General features: G+C 39.1%; 1 protein-coding gene across 1 annotated transcript in view; it reads left to right on the top strand.

Moving 5' to 3' along the window:
- Positions 1-22,691, top strand: part of SLC9A3 (solute carrier family 9 member A3) — a 58,065-nt gene extending 35,374 nt beyond the window's left edge. Inside the window, exons 5-16 of the mRNA XM_021388961.1 lie at positions 429-606; positions 1,518-1,738; positions 3,688-3,890; positions 4,674-4,763; positions 6,554-6,624; positions 8,869-8,998; positions 17,409-17,524; positions 18,090-18,219; positions 18,698-18,874; positions 19,419-19,494; positions 20,992-21,105; positions 22,360-22,691. Coding sequence (XP_021244636.1) covers positions 429-606; positions 1,518-1,738; positions 3,688-3,890; positions 4,674-4,763; positions 6,554-6,624; positions 8,869-8,998; positions 17,409-17,524; positions 18,090-18,219; positions 18,698-18,874; positions 19,419-19,494; positions 20,992-21,105; positions 22,360-22,607 — 1,754 coding nt within the window. The 3' untranslated portion in view covers positions 22,608-22,691. The remainder of the gene's footprint in view (positions 1-428; positions 607-1,517; positions 1,739-3,687; positions 3,891-4,673; positions 4,764-6,553; positions 6,625-8,868; positions 8,999-17,408; positions 17,525-18,089; positions 18,220-18,697; positions 18,875-19,418; positions 19,495-20,991; positions 21,106-22,359) is intronic.

Below are 25,020 nucleotides of genomic sequence, written 5' to 3' on the forward strand. Positions count from 1 at the left end.
CAAGCAGCGATATTTGCCTAAATATTTAGTCACTCTTTCGCATTCCAAGCTTGACAAGGTACTAAATTATCCTATGAATCAATGTGTTAACAGTGACTTTGACATATTCCATAACAGTAGGGGAAAAAATAATTGTTCAAACTACATTAGTGGGTTTTGAATAAGCCTAAAATTATAACACTCAACAGAAAGTAACCCTGTTGTTTTTTGTTCATTTGTTTTGTTTTGTTCTGTTTTCCCTGCAGGATGTTGTTCCCATACCATGTACTTGTATGAATTCTTTTTGTTGTACTGGTATTCTAGAAACAATTTTTGAAATGTTCTCCAAAATTTTCTTTGATCCACTGGCCATACAGTAAAAGAAGAAGAACTAGTTCAGACCTTTAGATTTCTACTGTTTAAAATATGTTTTTTTTCTTGTATTTTAGTGTCATTCTTCGTGGTAAGCCTGGGCGGGACACTTGTTGGCATTTTCTTTGCATTTCTGCTCTCATTGGTCAGCCGTTTCACCAAGCACGTTAGAATCATCGAACCTGGTTTTGTTTTTATTATTTCCTACCTGTCCTACCTCACAGCAGAGATGCTTTCTCTTTCTGCTATCCTTGCGTAAGTCCTTTTTCATTTTTGTCTGTGAATGGAGTTGAGAAGATGATGTAGTTTCTGTAAATACTGAAAGGAAAGATAAACTACATAAAGCAGCTACAGAATACAACAGTTCTAAAGTTTACATTGAATGTTTCTATCTTCTCATCACAGTTGATTATAGTTTCCAAATGGCATGATTATTTATCTTCAAAAAGCAATGCAAGTTTTCTAGTATTTGTTGCGCAGCATGAAAACATCCTTTGCAAAATACAGATTTGGTTCTTTCGTTTCTGTGGTTCATAGTACTTCAATAATTAATAGTTGTCCATTTTTATTGACACTCTTCCCTACAGTTTCTGACTAAAACAATAATTTTGTAAGGCATTCTATGATACGCATTACATGCTGCTTTCCAGACTGACCTCTTTAGGTTTCCCTAAATTTGGTCTGTTTTATCTTGAGTCATCTTTTGTGGTCTTTTTTACCTTTTGTGGGTTTTCTTCCTTTGATATCCATTGATTTCTGTAATATCTTTCTTCTCAGTTTCACTTCATATGCTTGTAGATATTATTAGTATATTTAATACCTGAAAATGTTACTGCAAATAGACCATCAGTTTAAGCTTCAATTGATTGGAAATAAGAATTACTTTTTTTTTCATGTAAATCAGTATTGTAAGCTGAAAAGCAGAAGAAATCGAGGTCTTTTATGATCTAATGAAATGTTATCTTCAGATATTTTGGGGATCACCTCAGGATAAATGTTTAAGAAATGCTTTTTAACCAGATTAAAAAGCACAATGGCCTCTGACTGTATTTTTTGTTTGTTTCTTTTAGGAACTAATGGTGAGGTTTTGTTACTATGTGACAGAATAGTATTAAACGTTACATCAAATATTTTCTGAACAATTGAATCATTTTTTTCCCCCCTAGGATAACTTTCTGTGGCATTTGCTGTCAAAAATACGTCAAAGCTAATATATCTGAACAATCTTCTACAACTGTAAGATATACCATGAAAATGATGGCCAGTGGAGCAGAAACTATCATCTTCATGTTCCTCGGAATTTCAGCTGTAAATCCAGAAATTTGGACTTGGAATACAGCTTTTATACTGTTGACTCTGGTATTCATCTCAGTATATAGAGTCATTGGTAAGGGGATGATCTTTGTGTTGTTGGTATATATCCTTTTGCCCAAACCAAACCAAATCAAACCAGTTCATTCATTTCGGTTGAATTTATGGTTGTTGTCAGTTAGGAAGGTAGATTTTTACAGTAAGATTTGTCGTAATTGGAAAATATAGTGGGATTTTACTTTTGTGTGGCAATTTCTAGACTAGTAGTTAAGTCGTTCACCTAGTTCATCTCGTGGCTAACTTCTGTTGATGAACACATTGTTGGCAAAATCTCCCAATGAAATAAACTTGTTCTTTAAATTACAACCCAGAAATATAAACTTGTGAGTCCTGCCAGCCATCTCTTTTCTTCAGCTCTTTCAATTTGGTAATAAAGAGATTGTCTTAAGCTAATTTTATGGTTGACTTCAGATTTGAGATGCACAGTGATGTAAGACCGTACACAATTACACTACAGGTTCTCTGGCTTGAGAAATAATTCTCTGGGCTGGTGAAAAACTGAGTAAATAAGTGTGTGGCAGGTAAAGATTACGTACTATCGATGTACTGGACTTATATAAGTTTTCAAATGTTGAAAATACTGGTAACATTTTCCCTAAATGTGTAGTTCTACAATTTAATAACTGTTTTGTGAAATACCAAAGGGCCCAAAACAGAATGAAGTACTTCTTGGGAGTAACATGCATTTTGATTTCATGCATATGTTCACATCTTGGAATTTTCTTGTTTATTTGAGTATCTGATTTAAATTATGTACTAGCTGAACCATCTATCTAGCTGGCAGGTTTCCTAGACTCTGTAATCACATTCAGACTGAATGAGCTGAATAAAAGATTTAGTACCATGTCCTCCTTTCTAAATAGTCTGTATCCATTTTTCATTTTGCTCCTACTTACTAATTAGGGTGTGTAAGGTGCTTAAACAAGTTTTCATTTTCTTAACTTAACCATTTGTTGTACTCCTAGAATTAATTCATAACAATCCTGTAATATGAGCGAGCACTAATTAAACAGTAAATATTCAGCAATGACGATATGCATCCATGGAAGTAATTAAACTTAGACCTTGATAAATTACTAAAGGTCTGATGATATTGGGCCTTTGTCTTTGTACGTGATTACAGCTTTCATATCCTCAGAGAATTAGATTGGTGACATGAATTAATTTTCAAGGTCCCCTTCATCAGAGGCCTTCCTTAGAGCGATATATATTTTTCTTTCGTAAGTATAACCTCAAAGTTATCTAAAAATAGAAGTATTTATTTTCCTCTGGCAAATGTAATGGACCTGGCCTGCTGCAGTGGGATGCAAGGCTGTGCCACTCTCAGGAGTACTGAAGCAGCTTTCCTTCAGTATGGTGATATTATGATTTCTAGAGCTTTAGGTCAAGCATCTCTAGCAGGCAGTATCTCATCCATAGACCTGAAGATGATGTCAGCATAACAGTACAACTCTGCATAAGTCGTTGACATTGATGGCACTTTTAGTATGATATGTAAAAAGTACCACACTTACCACACTTCCTAAATCAATGGGATTGCAAGAATTCTATGGTTATTTTTTGTTGCTGTTGAAATATCTTATGTATATAATTTACAGTGCTAGAAAGTCTATTATTTCTCAGACATTAATTTCAAAGAACAACACATAGCAGAGAACAGCACATAGCAGAATTTCACCTTCAGTGCCTGTGTTAGAGGAAGAAAAATTCTTGTTTCACATCAAAGGACAGCATTCTCAGAGGGATTACCAGATCATAGAATAAGCTTCTTCTAACTACTCTGGCTAAATGTGAAGGAGAAGATACCAAGTGGTCCCAGCCTCCCTGGCAGTGTAGCAGTAGAATGGGTGAAGTAGAGGGTGTAGAGAATTTGTTATGAAATTGGTACTGTTTCTGTTACACACTGTTGAGATATTGACATTTAATAAGAGCATTTCTAGTCATGCCAACATTTGTTTTTTATAGGTGTAGTTTTACAGACATGGATTCTTAACCACTACAGAATGGTCCAGTTGGAGATAATAGACCAGGTAGTGATGTCATATGGTGGACTACGTGGAGCAGTTGCTTTTGCTCTGGTTGCACTTCTGGATATAAAAAAAGTGAAAGAGAAAAACCTGTTTGTCAGCACAACGATCATTGTTGTGTTTTTTACTGTTATTTTCCAGGTAATTCTTATTCCTAAGTATGTTTCTTGCAAGGAAAAGGAGACCCTTAAAAATATTAAGCCTTCTCAGCTGAAGGTTGCATATTGTTTCACTGAACTGAAAGCATAATTGACTTTGTAATTTTAGTAACAAAGATCCTATTTTATGTTTTCATACAGTACCACATGGGACAAAACACAGTTTCCTCTGTGCTAAAAAATGTTCAGTCTTAGCTGCTTGGTATTAATAGTACTGAAGTTAATATCTGACTAAACATCCTTCATCTCATAGGAATAACTATAGGGAACAGTTCTTTTTATTGGCAGATACAGTCATTAAGCTGATCTACCTTTACCTCAGCTTTAAAATATGAGAACAAGCAATGGGACAAGAAGGTATTTAGCAATCCAAACAAAACAGCAATTTCTGGATGAAAAAAAATATGAACATAAATGGAGATGTGTCAGTACATGTCAACTTGAAAGACTTCAAAAATGTATCAAAAATTTAATTTTCATAACAAACCACATATACATGCAGAATACAAACATGCACTAGTACAGGAAACATTCTCAGCCTCTCAATACTGTATAGAAGATATGTTTTTTCTGCTGTTTGGTGTCTTTTCAAGCCTTTGTAACAGTTGCAGGGGGTACTGCATTATTTTACTTGTATAGGGAAGAGGGATCAAGTAAGGAAGTAGGATAAACAACATATACATGTATAAAACTGCTCTATTTAACACTGTTCACCTGGAGGAAAGTCTAATACCCTAAGTATTTATTATCATGTTTCATTGCCTAGGGATTGACAATCAAGCCTTTGGTACAGTGGCTGAAAGTGAAGAAAAGTGAACACAGAGAGCCAAAACTCAATGAGAAACTTCATGGGAGAGTAAGACACTTTTAAACAATATTGTGGCATCATTTGAAGTTTTACAGAATGCCTTAAGAGAGAAAACTGTTAAAGAAAAATTAATTCTGGAAGAGAAGAGGCAATCAAATTCAAATTTACAGAGCAAAAGCCTTCAAATTTATCAAGAATTACCACATAGGTTGCAATTTGCTATTGGATTAAGTCCAACCAAAGGATACTAACAGGAGGTTTTTTCTGTTCATTTGCTTGAAAATTCACTGGTGCTGACAGAACTGGGGAAACAGCTGGAATAACATTTTTTCTCTTCATCTAAAAGGGGAAGATATTTGATTGAAGATAGTTAGAGCAAAGCATGTGGAAGAAAGTTTATTTTTCCTTCTTAATTATTGTGTATTTATGGACATGAAATGAAAGCAGGCTTTGCATTGTGCATGTGACACAGAATTCCAGATGAATGGTAATATTTTTAGTCCAACTTGAACACTGTGTGTACTTGCATTTATTTAATCTTTGAAAAGATTTTGAAACATGACTCCTTGGATCTCTTACAGTTCACTTCACACAACAGACTGTAAGACTATAAGACATCTCATTTAATTCTTAACTCTGCAGATTTACGCAACTATACCTGCATTAAACATTTTAACACATGCTTGTGTGAATTTCTAATCTTGTTTGTTTTTAAGCTGGAGGTTACCTGAAGTGGAGCAAAGACTTGGTAATAGGGTTTATTTCTGAGGAATCCTTTGAAGGACTACTGAATAAATATGTTACGTTTTTAGTATCCAGCAGAAAAGTTGCTCCATTTACAGACAGAGTATTTACCCAGAAATAAGGTTTTGATGTTTTACTATTTGAAAGTCAGTAGTCTCTTTCCAGAAATATATTCTGTCTGACTTCATGGGATATACATGTGTGTCAGCAAGAAGAAAACTCTGAACAGTAATGTTACTCTTCACACTTTATTGTGTTAACTGATTCACTACTATATTCTAGCCCATACTGTCTATGTGTTATGCTCCTAAGAGGAATATTATCTGCAGCCTTTAAAGAGAGTACTATCCATTCCCAGGAGTGGGAAGGAGGCACCTTATTTATAATTGAATTTTCTCCATTTCTATGTCAGATGTTTCCTGAAACAATAACTAGTAATAAATGCAGAAATAATCCATATCACACATGGTTATTTAAGCAGCGTGCTGTAGATTCTGTAGTAATCAGTTCAGCAGAGAGTAAAATGTTAACAAGTGTATAAAGAAAAAGATTAAATTCTGCTGCAGGTGCCCTGTCTTGACTCAAAAGTTAGAATCCTCAGGATTGTTATCAACCATGTGGTAATAAATCAACTATGGGATTTTGCTCTGGATACTAAACGAATAGCTTCTACTTGTGCTCTGGGGGAAGATGTTGAAAAATCTAAAAAAAATGTTAGGAAATACTTTCAACTAACTTATATCATCAACACTAATAATGACTCATTACTTTACAGGGCAGAAACGGAGATGTAAAATGAGTTGACAGTGAGTCTTAAAACTGAATGTTAATAAAATGAAGGCTTAAGTATCTTCTTGCTGAGACCTCATAAATTAAGAATAGTTAGTGAATTTGGAAAGAACTGGTTAGAAGGCTCAGACCTTTGAAGAAAGGCATAGGGTAGTAAGCATTTCTGTAAAGGGAGAAAAAAAATCTGCTTAGCAGCAATAAAATTTTTCTACAGAGTTACTTGGTCTAACCTGACATAAACTGAGATATTTTCTAATTATGCCTTTAATTTACTTGTGATACTAATTCCACTTCTACTTTCCCAGGCTTTTGATCACATTCTTTCTGCTATAGAAGACATCTCTGGACAAATAGGACATAACTATCTGAGAGACAAGTAAGCAGTAACTAACTTGTAATGTTTGAAATACTGCTAGGAAGTCTTATATATAAATTATGACTTTTTAAGCCTGTAAGCCTGTGAATTTAGAGACAGAAAGCACGCCAACTTCAATTTAAAATGTTGTTATACACTACACTGAAAACAGTGGAAATACAGCAAATATGAAAATAGTTAATTTTCACCCCTTACAACTGGAATACTTTCTTTCTCTTTCACAAGTTCAGACTAGGCCTTTTTGAATGTGTCAGTTCATATCCAGGGCTCAGATCCTCTCAGGATTAGAAAAATGTCTATTTGTACAGAATTTAACCTAAAACATTAACATTGATTTTTCACTGTGATACCTTATTTCATGAACATTATCTGTGTGGGGAGACACTAATGAACTCAAATACTATTGCACTAGCTATTTATACAAAGGAGGAGTTTGAGTTTTGAATCTGTAGGTAATTGCGAAGAGTCCTTTGAAATTATTCAGATGGTTTAAGTCTTAGTTTGAAATCACTACTGACATTTGTGGTTCACTTACATCCCCCTCTGTTTACTCATCTTGAGGGAAGCAAAATTAGTCACCTGAATGATACAGACACTATTTTCTTTAAAGTATATGTGAAGAACTACCATCCTGAGAGGCAGGCTTCCATAAGCTAGATGAATAAATGTCAAAAAAGGATGTTAAATCTGGGCTTTTTTAAACAGTGTTATTTAGCTTTAGACTGTTACTGTCTCTCTGGATTTAGGTCATAACATAGATGCAGATACTCATAGTTTTGACTCAACATGCCAATTCCAGTCCAAAAGTCATTCAGTTGCATTAATCATCTGCAGAACTTTCCTCTGAGTCTTGCTGAGGAGCTGAAAATAGTGTAGGTTTGGCATTGTATTCATGCAGTTGTATAGCTTCTAGGCTGGAGCTGGATTGTATTTAGCTACTTGTGAGTGCAAGCAAAATCGCTCACCTGTCTGTACCCTGCCATAGAGACAGTTGCCTTTGTTTCATTTTTTTTCCCCAATATAAGTCTGAAGTATACAATATATGTGTGTGTAGCATTTAAGCTCATACAAAGTAAGAAAGCTTGGGCAGATCAATAGTTTGAGGCAAGCCGTCAAACTTATCTTATAGCTTATCCGTCCATAATACCTGCATTTACACATGTGAAATAATACATACTTCTTTTGTTTGGTGTTCATTTGTGCAGTGGAGAATTCTCAATAGGCATCCCAAATAGAAAATCTTTTTTTCTTTTGATAATTTTAGTCTTTAACTTACATTTTAGGAAGTAATTTCAGCAGATTACATTGCAGGGGAATTTATCATCAGGTCTGAAATATTGATTTAAAGATGGAACTAAGTATTTTTAAAGTGGCAGATTAGAGTTTGTCTTCTCATATGGCAGAAGGTAATTTGCTTGAGTAACAAGAGAAAGAGTAGCTTAATGTAGGCTCTCAGTTGAGTGTATGGAAACGTATTTTGAATGAGACCATGTTAAGTCTGCTTCTTCTAGGCTATATGCGCATGAAAGTATTACTTCTTCAAAGAAGTGTCAGTCTCCCAGTATTTTCAGTATTTTCAGGTGCAACAGCCTGGAAACTGATTTTCAGATGTTCTGACTAGAGAAGAGGAATAATGATCAATTCTGGAGCACAAGCATGAAATGACAGATATCCTACTATCAGACGAACTTGGAAGTGGAAATCACAGAAAACGTGTACCACTTTTATCTCCTCGAGTACCCAGATGGCATGAAATGATGGCCTCTCTCAGTGCTTTTGGAATAGAACATTTGGCAACTGGCTTTCTAGCCTGGTTTACCACAATACAGCTGTGGAAAAGTACATTTGCTTCCAATAGAGGAAAGAAATTTGAACTTTTAGAATGAAGGTTCTAAGTATAATAGTAAATAATCATAAGTAGAAGATAGCATGATCTACCAGAGTATAAAATGTTCTAGTGACTATGAAATGGGATACTGTAATCATAGCACTCCTGCTGCTGCAGTAGTATTTGTTAAGTGAACCTATTAAATACTTTGTGACAGCTGCATAACTCTGTACCAGATTTTTCCTTAACTTTCTTCAGCTGCTATTTGAAAAGCTTCAAAATACAAATCCTCACATTTTTATTCTTGACATTTTCTAAATGTGGTTAGCTCACAAAATAATCTTTTCTGATAAATTACAAATGCTCTGATACTAAAATTGCTTGCTGCCCTTAACATGGTTTGTTTAAATTATCAGGTGGTCCAATTTTGATAGGAAATTCCTCAGTAGACTCCTGATGAGAAGATCTGCTCAAAAATCAAGAGATCAAATCCTTAATGTTTTCCATGAACTCAACATGAAGGATGCAATTAGCTATGTGGCTGAGGTACTTATGAATTTCCTTTCTAGTTTTTCTTATTCTTTTTCTAATTTACAGTGTAATCCGTAGATGATATATTGCAGGAGATGTCTAAAAAAATAAGTCTGTTTTCATTTCTGCTCTTGTTTTGTTTTATCTAAATGGAATTTAAGAGATATGAGTCTTGTTATCACCTGTTTGGGTGACTGTAGTTCTCAGTATTCTACCTGAACCCCGATATGAGTATGTTATACATATGGTGGTGTATTTTTCTGTTGGATTTTTTCTGAAGAATTTTTATCTATATTCATTACATCAAAATGTACACTGCAATTGATCAGGTAAAATATTGACTTTTCCCTATAGAATGCTTCCTGCAAACAGCAGCTCTGTTATCTGTGATGACCACATTTCTGTCAGTGTTGAAAAGGGCTAAAGGACCCTTTGGAATGACTTAACAGGTCCTATCTTCTTCTGGCTAAAATTCCTCCACAGATGATATGATATAAGGTATCTATGAAACATTATACTTCATTCAAAAAGAAAGTCAGATGCTCATAAGAAAACAGGTGAATCACAGAACCGCAGGATTGTAGGGGCTGGAAGGGACCTCTGGAGATCATCGAGTCCAACCCCCTTGCAAAGCAGGCTCCCTAGACCAGGTTGCACAGATAGGCATCCAGGCGGGTTTTGAATGTCTCCAGAGAAAGAGACTCCACAACCCCTTTGGGCAGCCTGTTCCAGTGCTCCGTCACCCTCACTGTGAAGAAGTTCTTATGCATATTTGTGCAGAACTTCCTATGGTACAGTTTGTGGTCATTTCCCCTTGTCCTATCACCACGCATCACTGAAAAGAGTCTGACTTCATCCCTTTGCCTCCCGCACCTTAGATACTTATAGACATTGATCAGATCCCCTCTGAGTTTTCTTTTCTCAGGGCTGAACAGTACCAGGTTGCTCACCCTTTCCTCATAAGAGAGGTGCTCCAGGCCCTTTATCATCCTTGTGGGCCTCAGCTGGACTCTTTCCAGGAGATCCCTGTGCTTTTTGTGCCAGGTAGCCCAGAATTGCGTACAGTACTCCAAGTGAGGCCTGACTAGGGCAGAATAGAGGGGGAGGATCAATTCCTTTGACCTGCTGACCACGCTCCTTTTAATGCACCCCAGGATGCCATTGGTCTTCTTGGCCACAGGGACACACTGCTGGCTCATGTCATCTACCAAGACCCCCACGTCCCTCTCTGCAGAGCCCCTCTCCAGCAGGTCATCCCCCAACCTGTACTGGTGCACGCAGTTATTCCTCCCTAGATGCAAGACCCTTGTTAAACTTCATCTGGTTCTTCTCTGCTCAACTCTCCAGCCTGCCCAGATCTCACTGAATGGCAGCACACCCTTCTGGTGTGTCAGCCATTCCTCCCAGCTTCATATCATCAGTGTACTTGCTGAGGGTGGACACTATCCCCTCATCAAGGTCACTGATGAAGATGTTGAACAAGACCGGACCCAACACCAACCCCTGAGGAACACCGCTAAATGCAGGCCTCCAACTGTACACTGCACCGCCGATCACCACCCTCTGAGCTCAGCAAGTCAGCCAGTTCTCAACCCACCTCACTATCCACTCATCTATTCCACACTCTCAGCTTCATTATCAGGATGTCGTGGGAGACAGTGTCAAATGCCTTGCTGAAATCAAGGTAGATGACATCCACTGCTCTCCTCTCATCCACCCACCCAGTGATGCCATCATAGAAGGCTACCAGGTTGGTTGAGCATGACCTCCCCCTGGTGAACGCATGCTGACTACTCCTGATAACCTTCTTCTCTTCTAATTGCCTGGAGATGGCATGTAGAACAAGCTGTTCCATCACCTTTCCAGGGACAGAGGTGAGGCTGACTAGCCTATAGTATCCCGGATCCTCCTTCTTGCCCTTTCTGAAGACCAGAGTGACACTGGCTATCTTCCAGTCTTGAGGCACATCTCCTGTTCTCCAAGACCTCCCAAAGACGATAGAAAGCAGTTCAGCAGTCACCTCTGCCAGCTCCCTCAGTGCACGTGGATGCATCCCATCAGGGCCCATGGATTTATGCACATGGATTGATGTTGCCTAGACACTCTTGGACCGTCTCCTCCCTCACCAAAGGGGAGCCTTCCATTCCCCAGATTCTCTCACTTACCTCCAGGGTCCAAGATTCCCAAGGGGGAGTCTTTGCAGTGAAGTGTGTTCAGTATCTCTGCCTTCTCAGCATCCCTCGTTACCAGAACACCCCTCTCATTTAGTAAGGGACCCACATTTTCCCTAGTCTTCCTTATACTGTTGACATGCTTTAAAAAGCCTTTCTTATTATCCCTTATATCTTTTGCCAGATTCAATTCCAAGTTGGCTTTAGCCTTCCTCATTGTATACCTGCAGGCCCTGACAACATTCCTATACTCTTCCCAAGTGGTCAGACCCTTTTTCCACATTTCATGGACCTTCTTCTTCCCTTTGAGTTTATGCATAAGCTCCTTGCTCATCTATGCAGGTCTCCTGCTTCCTTTCCCCAGTTTCCTACTCTTAGGTATACACTGATCCTGAGCTTGGAAGAAGTGCTGTTTAAATGCTTACCAGCTCTCACAGGCCCCCTTACCTTCTAACTCCCTAGCCCATGGGATAGTTCCAAGTAGGTCCCAGCAGAGATCAAATTTGACTCTCCTAAAGTCCAGAGTAGCAATCCTACTTTTTGGTTTGCTTCTTCCATTCAAGATCTCAAACTCCATCATCTCAAGATCACTACATCCCCAGCTGCCCCTGACCTTCTCATCCCTAACAAGCCCATCCACATTAGTAAGAACAAGGTCCAGTAACACCCCACCCCTTGTCGGCTCCTCCACCAACTGCATCAGAAAGTAATCTTCAGTACATTGCAGGTACCATCTGGACTGTGTGTGCCTGGCTGTGTTGCTTACCCAACAAATATCTGGATAATTCAAGTCCCCCATAAGAACCAGCACCTGGGATCACAAGGCTACTTCCAGCTGCATGTAGAAGGCCTCATCAACTTCCTCCTCCTGATCAGGGGGCCAATAATACACACCCACAGCAGTTTCACCCATACTAGCCTGCCCCTTAATTCTAACCCATAAACTCTCCACTGGTACATCATGCTCTCCCAGGTGGAGTTCGATACATTCTAGCTGCTCTCTCACATAAAGAGCACCTCCACCACCCTGCCTTGCTAGCCTGTCTTTCCTAAAAAGCACATAGTCATCCATGACAGCATTCCAGTCATGTAAGTTGTCTCACCACGTCTGCATGATTACAGTGAGATCGTGGCCTTGTGACCGCACACAGATCTCCAGCTCTTCCTGTTTATTTCCCATGCTGTGTGCGTTAGTATACAAACACATAGGGAAGCAGCAGGTGCAGGTATCCCTAAAGGGATGCAAGAAGATTTCAAGCAGGGAATTTCCAATGGTACCTTCGAGGAGTCCTCACAAGATCCTATAGGACAATCCAGAGTTTTTTCCCTGCAGTCTCCTACAATGACATCCCCAAGCTCTTCTCTGTCCCATTGACCTCCACCCTCTTCCCCCAACAAACCTAGCTCAAGTCTCTGAACTGCTCTCTCCACTCTAGCAAGTGTCATTTTATCCTCTTCCCCCTTCATACCTAGTTTAAAGCTCTCAGGAGCCCTGCCAGCTACTGAGCTAGGATCTGCTTTCGCCTCGGAGACAGGCAAGACCCGTCTGCAGCCATCAAGCCAGGCAGCAAGTAAACCGCCCCATGGCCAAAGAACCCAAAGTTCCTGTGGTGGCACCAGCCTTTCAGCCACTTATTCAAAGCCTGTGTTTTCCTAGACTGCTCCGTATCCCTCACCACCCCAGAAGAGAGTGAGGAAAATACCACTTGTGCTCCCACTCCCTCAACCATTCGCCCTAAACCCCTGAACTCTCTTTTGATAGCTCACAGGCTTCCCCGAGCTATTTCATCACTGCCTGCCTGGACTATCAATAACGGACAGTAATCAGAGGAGCGAACCAGACCCGGGAGTTTTTTGGTGATGTCCCTGAAGCAGGCCCCAGGGAGGCAGCACACCTCCCTACAGGTCAGGCCCGGTCTGCACACGGGGCCCTCCATTCCCCTGAGAAAGGAATCACCTACCACAATGACCCTTCTGTCTTTCCTGGCAGAGGCAGTCTCAAGGTGTGGGGATGACCGCCTCACCATAGGCTCCTTCCTAGGCAGATCCTCCCTTGCCTCCCCACTCACCTCCTCTTCAATTTCCAGCACCCCAAACCTATTGCTTAGGGGGACCTGGGGAAGTGGGGTAGGCATGCAGGGGGTGCACCCGTGACACTGAGCTGGGATACTCTTCCAACCCTCCTTATCTGTCAGGTCTGTGTGACTGTGATACCCCCAGGAAAGTGGTGGACCCCGTGCCGTATCACCCTGGCATCCTTTCCAGCATGTCAGCGAGTCACTCCAGCCAGTATCCCGCTCACACTCTCTGATGGCCCTTAGTCTCTCTACCTCCTCCTTGAGCTCCACCACCATGCTGAGCAGCTCAGCCACCTGCTCGCACCTCACGCAGGTGGAACTCCTGCCGTCCTCCCTCGGCAGCAGCAGCAGGCTCAGGCACTCCCTGCAGCCAGAGACCTGAACAGCCACATTTCTGGGCAGGCCCTCCATCTGGGTCACCACAGAATTGTTCGGGCAAGCCCGCTGTCTGGGGGAGACTATGTTTAAACCTGTGGTCTCGGAGACTGCCAACAGGAGAGCTGATGTCCTGAGCAAAGAGGGACAGCACTTACGTGTGCTGCTGCTTGACCCACCTTCCACATTTGCTGCTGCAGTACTGTATGGGCAGTGTGGGTTGTGCTCATGCACTGACTTCCCCTCCCTGTTCTCAGTAGGCAGCAACACTGTTTGCTCACCCAGTGTGCTCTGTGGACAGCAGCTAGCTTCTGCCCACCCCAAGGCTACTTACACCCTGGCAGCCAAAGGTCAAGGTCAGGGTTAGGCAGTGGGCAGTGCTGGCTCCACCCCTGCTAGCTCAGCAGCCCACCCACAAGGTGCCAGCCCCCTGGCACAGGCACAGCACTTTTACTGGCTTCAGAAAACCCTAGAAAGAGCTTTTTTGTCAGCCTTTTTCACTTCAGATCCCTGGCCCAGTGCAGTCTTACCTGCCCTGAAGCTGGTCTCCACAGCAAGTGAGATGATGCTTTGTTTTTTTTTTCTCTTAAATTTCTGTCTAACGAGGTCTGACTGTACTTCTTAATACCTACTATCAAACTGATCCAACACATATTAGTACATGGGTGTTCAACGTTTTGTCTTAACTAGGCCACACTGAATGAAGAGGAATTGTCTTAGGCTGTGTGTAAAATACATAATGTGGCTGATGTAGATAAGTAACAATTTTATCTTTAGTATTTTTTTTTTTAACTAAAAAGAGGGCAACATGACAACAAAACTAATGGGTAAAGTTTAGCCCATATCGGTAACATTTCTTAAATCTGTTTTTTTTTTCTCCATGGAGAAACTCCAAGTAAATATCATTAGTATCTATAAAGAAGATATGTTTTTCTTTCATATTTTCCCAGGGTATACCTTTCTCTCCATCTCTTCTAGTGATGTAGTGGTAACTTTTGTGGGACGACTAATGCTCTCATATATTTCAAGGTCCAGTTTCCCAAAACTGAGACACTGCAGTTCCATAATTAGATTGACTCCAAGTATGTCACAAAGCCTGTAAAGAATGAAGCTTTGTGAAAAACCTGTGGCACATGGAAATATTTTTATTCCTGATGGTAATGATTTATATTTCCAGTAGCTGAAGGCAGGGCTGGCAGCAGGCAATGTAGGAGTAGGGAAGCGGGAAGCTGTACTGCAGTGTGTGACTCACAGCATGAATTCACCACTGCAGGATAGTGAAGAGTTGTAGGGTGCTGCGTGGGGAAGTGGGGGGCAGCAGGAGGTGGGGCAGCCTGCTTGTAAATCACCATTAGGATGGGGGTGCCACCAGGCTTCATGTCCTGCAAGCACACATGCAAGCGGTTATTCTTCCTCCGCAATTATCAGTATAAAAGAGTTCAGAATGGTGGTGCAAGTGGGGGCCGCAGCACAGCTATCAGCAGCACAAGTGAGACGACACCACTGGGCCCCCAGGTCAGAAGGGTGCAGGCAGTGAGAGTGAAGGCAAACACTGCCATTTTACTCTAATATTCGATCTTTGGCTTGCCTGGGCTGCACTGAATGAAGAAGAATTGTCTAGGGCTGCATATAAAATATAGTTCATGTATATAAATAACAAAACGTTTTAAATTTTTTTTTTTATAATACATCTACGTACTAATACATCAGGTTTGATGGAAGTGATTGTCATTCTTAGTGAGTTCTCAAGGTGTGCATCAGAGATTTTCGATGAAATTTTACTCCTTCTGTGCCTAATCCTTGAAAATAGTTATTCACAAATGTACATGCTGCCAAAGAGCAATGACAAGAATAAGGCACGATTGTGAAGTGAGGGATATCTTTCTCTGGTAATATAGGTCTTGTAGAAGCCTAATAAAGAGACGTGATTGGATTTTTGAGTTGAATATCTGATTTTGCAACTGTATACATTCCTCTGAATATCTGCAGATAATGTATTTACGTCAAATGACAATGGAGTCACAAATATACTAAAAATTGATGATTTTTTCAACAATCTTGAAACCTATTCTTAAATTCCTTTATCAAAAGGGAAAACAAAGCTGCTTATTTTTCATTGTTCACGGGACTGCATTTAGCAAATGTATCAAAATGCATAAAATTATATTCCATAACTTGAGTTAGTATTGCACTGCACCCTCTGGTGTCCTGGTTCCAGTTTGAACAGTGTAAATAGTACACTATTAGTTTGATCGTTGCTGAAAGGTGGGTGCTCACCAAGGGCTGGGCTGGGCTGCTCAGTAGGACAGAACCACCAGCACGATGGTGTGGGGCAGGGGGTGGACTACAGGACAGGCTTGGCTTGCAGGCTCGCAGTTGGATATGTCTGTTCTTGTGTAAAATGTATGTGGCCTACCATAGTACAAGGACACATTTGTTTGATTCGCTCTCCATGACTATAAAAATGTAAACAGAATGAAATATAGTTGGAAAAAATGTAGATAAAATCTCTTTCAGTACTGTGTAAGGGAGATTGTATTCTTTATTACATTTTAAAATATAGAGATCTGATACATGAGTCTTTTCTACTCTGATACAAAACCATAGATGTGTACAGCCTACATAACTATGGTCTCTCAACAGTTAACTTTCATCTAAATGAACAACTTTGCAAATGGTAGGGAGAGCAATGAAGACAGAAATCTGAACTTTCCCAGAATCTCACTTCTGTAATGCCAGTTTCAGAACTGACAACAAAGCTTACCTTTGCAATATAGACATAGAGCTGTGGGAGGGGCATAAAGATGATCAGAGGACTAGAGCATCTCTCCTATGAGGAAAGGCTGAGGGAGCTGGGATTTTTCAGCCTGGAGAACAGAAGGCTCCAGGGAGACCTCATTGCATCCTTCCAGTACTTAAAAGGAGCTTATAATCAGGAGGAAGACAGACATCTCACGCTGTCTGAAAATGATACAAGAGGGAAGAGTTTTAAACTGAAAGAGGAAAAATTTAGGTTAAATGTCAGGGGGAAATTTTTCAGTCAGTGAGTTGAAAGGCACTGGAATGAGTTGTCCATAGAAGTAGTGGATACTCTATCCCTAGAAGTGTTCAAGGCTAGGTTGGATGGGGCGCTGGGGCAGCCTGATTTAGTGACTAATTTAGTGGTTGCCAGCCCTGCCCATGGCAGGGTGGTTGGAACCAAATTATCTTTAATGTCCCTTCCAACCCAAGCCATTTAATGGTTCTATGATTCTATTAATATCTCATCTCTTCACAAGATAACATCCAAGTAGTATTGTAGACTTATACCACTATGGAACTTTTGCTGTTTCCAGTCTGGTAGAGAATAGAAAACGTAGTGTGATGTCTTTGAAAACACTGCTGTTAGTGCAGTGATGTTTGGAGTCCTAAAAATTTACGCAGATATTCCTATGTGCTTGCTTTGCAAGGTGGTTCAGCGTAAAGGGTCCATCCCTGAAGGATGGAGTTAGCCTGCAAAAGCACAAGGGTGTAATTTTCAAACAGGCTGGGCCTAACAAATCACTCACCTCACCAAAACTGATTTACAAGATTGTAAAGTTTTTTCTCTTGGCTTTGTTTATTGGGATGTCACTAATTTAAAGAAACCCTAACAACAAAATAAAATAAAATAAATGGTTTGTTATCATATACTAAATACAAGATCTCTCTTATTTCTTGTGCCATTTGCATATAACAGCCTTATATGATCTGCATTTTTTGACCCACATTTTACTGCAGGTGTTTACAGCTGTAATATGTCTTGTTTCTTTCTGTGACCAGGGAGAACGTAGAGGTTCCTTAGCATTTATACGTTCTCCAAGTACAGACAACATGGTGAATGTGGATTTCAGTACCCCACGTCCAAGTACTGTAGAAAGTTCTGTATCTTACTTACTGTAAGTAACTTGTACTGATTGATTGTGTCTTCTGCTTTTTGTGTGTGTGTGTGTGTGTGTGTGTGTGTGTGTGTGATGAAGTGCAAAAAAATAGTTACAATGTTTGAGAAATATCAGTTACAGGGGCTTCATTCACAAATTTTTGGAACTTCAATTAATCTTTTCCTCCCACATAAAATAGGTGATAGAAACAAATTTTGCAGTAAAGGTTGATAAGATGAAACAGAGTACCACATTAGAGTTGTTTCTTGTACCTTTTGTTCACCAATTTCTATAGACAGAGCCAAACAGCATTTCTGCACCTGCTCCAGAAAAGATTTGGAGAAAGTCAAGGAAAAAAAATGCTGCTTCCTTAATTCTTTCCTGTCTCTTTCACACAGCAGCCCATCTGTCATGTAAATAGAGGAAATAAATGTTGACAACCACCTGAAAGACAAAATCAATACTTTTCTCACTTTTCACATTAGATATTTTCATTCAGCCTGTTTTGACATTTATTTACTTATATATTTACTTATATGAACTTCATCTGTAAGAACTACTGTTTGTGTTTTGTATTCTTCAGGAGAGAAAAAGCTGGACCAGTTTGCCTTGACATGCAAGCTTTAGAGCAGAGGAGGAAAAGTATCCGGGACACAGAAGATACAGTTGCACATCACACTCTACAACAGTACCTGTATAAGCCCAGGCAGGAGGTGAGAGCAGAAAGCTTGCATTAGGCTGTTTTAAAGTCCAAAAATTAAGATATTAGAAACCAAAACTATGGAAGCAAAACTCGGATGGAAAGATCATAAATGCAAAATCCACTCTTGAGGGAGATAGGTTCTTTGTGTATATACTTATGCACTTATCAACAGGCCTCTTTAACAGAGAGGGTCTCGCGCAAGTCTGGGGCTAACACAACACAGAACTAGGTCCAATATAAGTTGAGAATAAATGGATCGTATAGATCAAAGTGGTTCAGACACTTACGGAGAGAGGTTTACCTTGAATGACTGTCACTCATTCCTATGCAAGGAAAGAGGAAAAAAAATAGAATGCCTTTAGATTAGGCGTTGGTTCATTCTCAAAAGGAGTTGGTTTTGTTTTCATGACACAAGCTGAATGCATTGATTCAGGGCTTCCAGCTGTATTTCTAAATAAATGAATATTGTCTTCCCTTCCTCGTAACAGCACAAACATCTGTACAGTCGACACGAGATCATGCACAATGAAGATGAGAAACAAGACAAGGAGATTTTCCATAGGACAATGAGGAAGCGCTTAGAATCTTTCAAGAGTACTAAACTAGGAATAAATCATTCCAAGAAACTGAATAAAATCCACAAACGAGAACGGGGCCAAAAAAGGGTAAAAAATCTGCACAAGGACCCAGATGTAGCCACCTATTGTACAAAACAAGGGGAGGGCAGGGAGGACTCTCAAGGTTCCCATGTCCTGCATCTACCTCTGTCCTATAGAGCTTCAGGAACTTAAAGGGCCTAAGCAAGAGGAGATTGAACTATGAGATGACTCAAGGGGCATCTTCTCATATGCTGCTTTTCTCTATGCTTTGGGACACTTTTGGGTGAGAGTTTTTTGATCTCTTGAGAAACAGCAGATGTGGAGCCATGCTAGAACACTCTGGGGAAATTTTCCAGGACAGATGTAACATTTACCATTTCACAAAATTTGCATGAATCTAGGAACTTACAGCATATGAAAAGACAAAGTTCCTTTCTTTTCCGGTACCAGTATAGAGAAGCAAATTAATGACAATCATACTAAACCTCAAGAAAAGACTGCAACAGATATCAGGGTTATGCTGCTCAACAGGGATTTCAAAGAATGTTACTGTCTTAGTTCTATCATGTTGGTAGCATTTTTGTTATTTATTTTGTTCCTTTTCTTTCAGCGAAACAGCAGTGTCATACCAAATGGAAAAATACCTGCAGAAAATCCAATACAAGATTTTGCTTTAAAGGAAAAAGGTAAAAAGTCCATTAGACCAGTAGCATTTTACCAGCTACATTGTCTGTAAAGAATCACTGAAAAATGTCATGATGTGCGATGGTGAAGCTATTTAAGAAGGACTTCTAGTCATAACTTATAACACAGAGTAGGGATCTAGTCCATACTTAAAAGCAGTATCTGGAACATTTAGAAGTTTTTTTTCTAGGCTATTGGATGACAAATCAAACTTGAATTAATGTTCTTACTCATATTTTTAAAATATCTTGTTCAAATCCTGAAAACAAAACAATACGCTGGCTGCAACATAGATGAACTTTCAGGTTCCTTTTGGATAAGCTGCATAGAGCAAGATTTGCTGAAGTTTTTCTTTTTCATCACAGCAAGATATGCCTGTCCATGACACCATACCATACAAAATTCAGTCAAAATGGAAATCTCACTTGAATTAACATCTATTTATTTAGAAGGGTCTGAATCAGAGTTGAAGCTGAGTTGGAGTTAAAACTTGAGGAGAGAAGACAGATTTGAAAGGAAAACAGTCAGAGGCCAATTTGAGTACTGGTTAATCCTTCATAAGTATGTGTCACTTAAAAACTGAAATATGATTTAAAGCCCACTGAACTAACTCTTATTTGTGGTCTTTCTTATGTTTATTCAGATTCTTAATCTCAAAGAAAGCTGAAGTAAAGCAGAGAGAGTCATTTTTTTCTCTTTAGATCCAAGCAAACTTTTTTCTTTATGTATGCTCTCTAAATCATCTTCTGAATATTACTTTATTTGACTGACAGGGGCAAAACATGCTGGTTGAAATACATATAATATTCTAGAACATCCTTGTGTAGAAAGTGTCTTCCAAATACTTTTAATTAGTTCATTCAATGCTGTCTTGTTGAAGAACTCTGCATATAAGTAAGTCATCCACTATTGGACAAAAAAGAAAAAAAAAGACTTCTTTGGAGGATATATATAACAAGTGGTTTAGAAGCTGATGTAAAACTGATTTGATGATAGTAGAAGCAGCAATGAACTCACCAGCTTTGAAATAGGCCGGAATTCCAATGTCAACCTCTGTCTAATGATGAAAATGCAGTAACAGATTGTTTTAAGGGACTGTTTCTCAACAAGTGAGCAAGGAAGACGCAGAAAATACAACAGCGGCAGTGGTTGCATGTCAAAAGTTTGTTTCCTTCAGTCTCAGAAAAATATACAGTTCTATTAGCCAACAGTCTATTCAGAATGTGAAATCTCTATCATAACACCAGGTAACAATGCAAGGCTGAAAGCTTTGTTGAGTTTCTCAAAATAATTGGTACGTAAGATGCAGTCCCCATATACATTCACACTGTCATGCCAGTGCTACAACTGTTAATTAAATTTCGCCTTTATCTAGATCTTTGATAAAGATATAACTTTGGTATCTGTGCTAGTATAATACTGCACTTTAAGTTTTCCATCAGAACTGATAGAAATCTCTGATCAAACTGGGCTGATGTTTTTTATTACTGTTGTTCCAGATTTGGAATTTTCTGAAGCAGAAGAAAATAACGATTATGAAACTTTGCACCTAGGCAAAGGAGTTGATTTTCTGGCTAATGTGACCAAGCAAAATTTTACAGATAACCCTACTGGTAAAAATATTAATTGCATGCAGATTTTTTTTCTTAAATATAAAAAATAATTACTAGAAATGCTGCTACTTTACCGTGTATTTTTGTTTGTATGTTTATTTTGATTGGATCTGTTCTCTTAGAGTTTATATTTGCTTAGAATTATTGGTAAAAGGTGACAAATTTGAAGTATATGAAATTATGGAGAGCATCAAATTTGCTATTGAAATTGGTAATACTGACAGAAGTTGTGAAAATGACTGCCTAAACCAGATCTAAATTATCTCTAGCAACAGAAAATGTTAATGTTGTCCTACCTCACCAGGCCAGCTGATTTCTACTTGCATATAAGTAGTTTGCTGTGATACCTTTCATACTTCTTCTTTCATGCAGTATTTCTTAAATTCACAAGTCCCTCAGTTCCCTGCAGTCTTACAGAAGTCATTGACAAGTGCAGATTTCCAGATTTTTTGGAGTATTCATTGGACCTGAATTCCTGCCCTGGAAGTCTCCAAAATACCGTACTGAAAGTATACCACTGCATATAAGTGAAAGTATATTATGTGATTTGTAAGGTGTTAAGGTTCAGTATCTCTTTAGCACTTCTGTGTCTGAATTATCAGCATATGTAATGTCATTCATGCACTGAAGAAAAATCCTTGTTTCTGTACTCCTTTGACAGTCAGGATGATACAATATTTTAACTGCACAGTGACAGATTCCATATTTGAATATTTATAAAGACATACAGAAATCAATCCAGAAGTAAGTGGCTAGCAAGATGCAGGCCTAGACTGATTTTACAATTTCTTTATCTGTTTAAACACTATGAATTTGGTATTTATATTAAAAGGCTCCTTTTACTTCTGTGGCTTGTTTCAGTGCCCTCATACACATCTTGTTCCTTCATGGAGTTGTGCAGTTCATGCTTTTACATTTTTTTCTCATCTTTTCCTTCTTTTTTTATGGATTTGGTCTGATTTTTCTGCAGCTATTTCATGTTCTGATTTGTTTTGCTAAGGGGATGGGTTGGTTTATTCTTTTAGTGATTTTATTTATTTTCTGTAGATATCTCAGCCATAACTGCATATTATATACAGTTCCTCACTATAAAAAAAATCCAAAATAACTAGCAATAACCAAGCCAGAAAGAGCAACCTTTGTGTATATAATGATCTTTTTGCATATTTTTTATTCTTCTTTTACAAAGCACCTTGCTGTTTTACCAAGAAATCATTTTGATTAACTGTATTTATCACTCGTGAATTTTTTTAGGAATTGATAACCCAGTATTTTCAGCTGATGATGATCAAAGCATCTACATGAAGTTCTCACCATGGTTGTCTAGTGAAGATACTGTGGTACCATCACAAAGGGCCCGAGTGCAGATCCCATATTCTCCAAACAACTTCAGACGACTCACTCCATTCCGGCTCAGCAATAAATCAATAGATTCCTTCCTGCTAGCAGATGGCCCAGAGGAACAACCCAGACCTTTTCTCCCAGAATCCACGCATATGTAATATCTTAAAAGAGATCATCACCTTTATTTTTAATCCATCTCAATCAGTGTTAAGCCTGACTACTGACAAAAAGATTACTTTTCTTATTTTTCTTCTCCCCATGTCTCTTTACTTCTTGACTTTTTCCTACAAGTAAACATATTTTATTTTCCTTCTATTTGAATAAAAAAACATCTTTCTATTTTCCTCGTACACAGAAGCTGCCCAGCTACTTGAGTTCAAATGCCTTGCCATTTTTAGAGCAGCAAAGGTTCTTGCTCTTTGTTTTGTCTTGAAAGTTCTAAAATGTCAAGCAGAAAAAGTTTTCCTAACATCAGAATGTTTTTGTATCCAGTTTCAAGAGACCTCATTTTTCTTGGTTAGTCAGTTCTGGAAGATAGCATTCATGTTTGAATTCCCTGAAATGACGTAATTCTGATTCAAATCTCTTAAAAAACAGTTGTTCTTTCAAGTAACGTCAGGACTGTCTTCATGTGTAAGCGAAGATAGGATGAAGTAACATGAAAACAATTCATCTGCTGATGTCAAAAGATATGTTTTGCCTGTAAGAGGTCAGATAAGTCATTTAACCCACTGGACTCTATTGTATTTTGGTGTACAATAGAAGCTGCATAGTGATTTGAACAGGCTGGATAGCTCGGCCAGTGGGATGAAGTTCAGCAAGACCAACTCCTGGGTCCTCCACTTTGACCACAACAACCTCAGGCAGTGCTACGGGTTTGGGGCAGAGTGGCTGGAAGACTGTGTAGAGGAAACGGACCTGATGGTATAGGTCAGTGCTTGGCTTCGTGCCCAGGTGGTCACGAAGGCCAATGGCATCCTGGCTTGTATTAAAAATAGTGTTGCCAGCAGGAGCAGAGAAGTGATTGTCCCTCTGTACTTCTCTCTGGTGAGGTCGCACCTCAAGTACTGTGTTCAGTTTTGAGCCCCTCACTACAAGAAAGACATTGATGCCCTGGAGTTCACAGAAGGGCAACAAAGCTGGTGAGGGATCTGGAGCACAAGTCTTGTGTGGAGCGGCTGAGGGAGCTGGGATTGTTCAGTCTGGAGAAGAGTAGACTCAGGGGTGACCTTATCATTCTCTACAACTAACTGAAAACGAGGTGGGAGTCGGCCTCTTCTCTCGTGTAACTAGTGATAGGACTAGAGGGAATGGCCTCAAGTTGTACTACGGGAGATTCAAGTTGGACATTAGGAAAATCTTCTTCTCCAAGAGAGTGATCAGACGCTGGAATGGGCTGCCCAGGGAGGTGGTGGAGTCACTGTCCCTAGAGGTGTTCAGTAAACATTTAGATGTTGTACTGAGGGATGTGGTTTAGTGGGAAATATTGGTGATAGTTGGATGGTTGGACTGGATGATCTTGTAGGTCTTTTCCAACCTTAGTGATTCTATGATTCTGTGATTCTAAATCAGCAGTGAGCTGGACTGAGTCTCATCATGAACAGGATATGATCTCTGAATCTACTGCTAAGATGCCTTGAATCAGTTGTTATCATCTGTCCAGATTTTTTATCTAGTGCGCAACAAATGAAAATAGTCTCTTGGCTACAAGTACCCAATAACACTGCTGACACTATCATTAAATTACATAAAGAGTATAAAAATGAGAGACATTTGAACGAGAAATCATGACTTCCCCTACACAGGTAGAGATAATTACACAACATTTAGGCTGTGGAGAAGCAGAATTCTAGTTTTGGTTAGAGTTTTGTCCTTAAACTTTGAATTTCTCTTAATCCATATCCTATTTTAAAAGCAGAAAAACATTTGACACAGTAAATAATTAAATTTGATACAGTAAATAACATGTTGCATCTAATGTCTTAGAGGTTTAAAACTAAACTGACTCTGGGTTTATATTACTATCCCAATTGCCCTTTAATTCTTGCTCTGTGAAAATTTTCCACACCATAAAACCAGCCTTCATTTCTATAATCTACAGAGTCAGTGCAGTAAATGAGGTGGGTCAGGTCACAGTTCAACAATCATAACTGAATAGAACATAGGGCATTGATTATGCAATGAAATGTGACAGTCAGTTTCGTCATGAATTATCTTTTGTGGAATCCATGATCATGAATGTATGATCTAGTGTCCTCTGTTCATCAACAAATAAAGGAATGTGGCAAGCTGAAAGTACTTAACTGATGAAACTTTGTTCAGTCAAAGATCTCAGTATAAAAGTAAACACTGCATAATTTTGTTTTGAGAAGAATTTAATAATCTTTGGAAAACAAAGAGGAAGGGAGATTCTGTTTTTTTTCTGTTCTGGCTTCTGTCCCAAAGAAGGTGTGCTAGTTGAAGCATAATTACAGAAAGTACATCACTTTAATGGAGAAGCCTGTAGGGATGAGTTTGAGTATTCAGTTTCCTATTAACATATCTTTGATTGTTTTATTAAAACAGTGTTTT

Source organism: Numida meleagris, chromosome 2, assembly GCF_002078875.1.
Source record: "Numida meleagris isolate 19003 breed g44 Domestic line chromosome 2, NumMel1.0, whole genome shotgun sequence".
Taxonomy (NCBI): Eukaryota; Metazoa; Chordata; class Aves; order Galliformes; family Numididae; genus Numida; species Numida meleagris.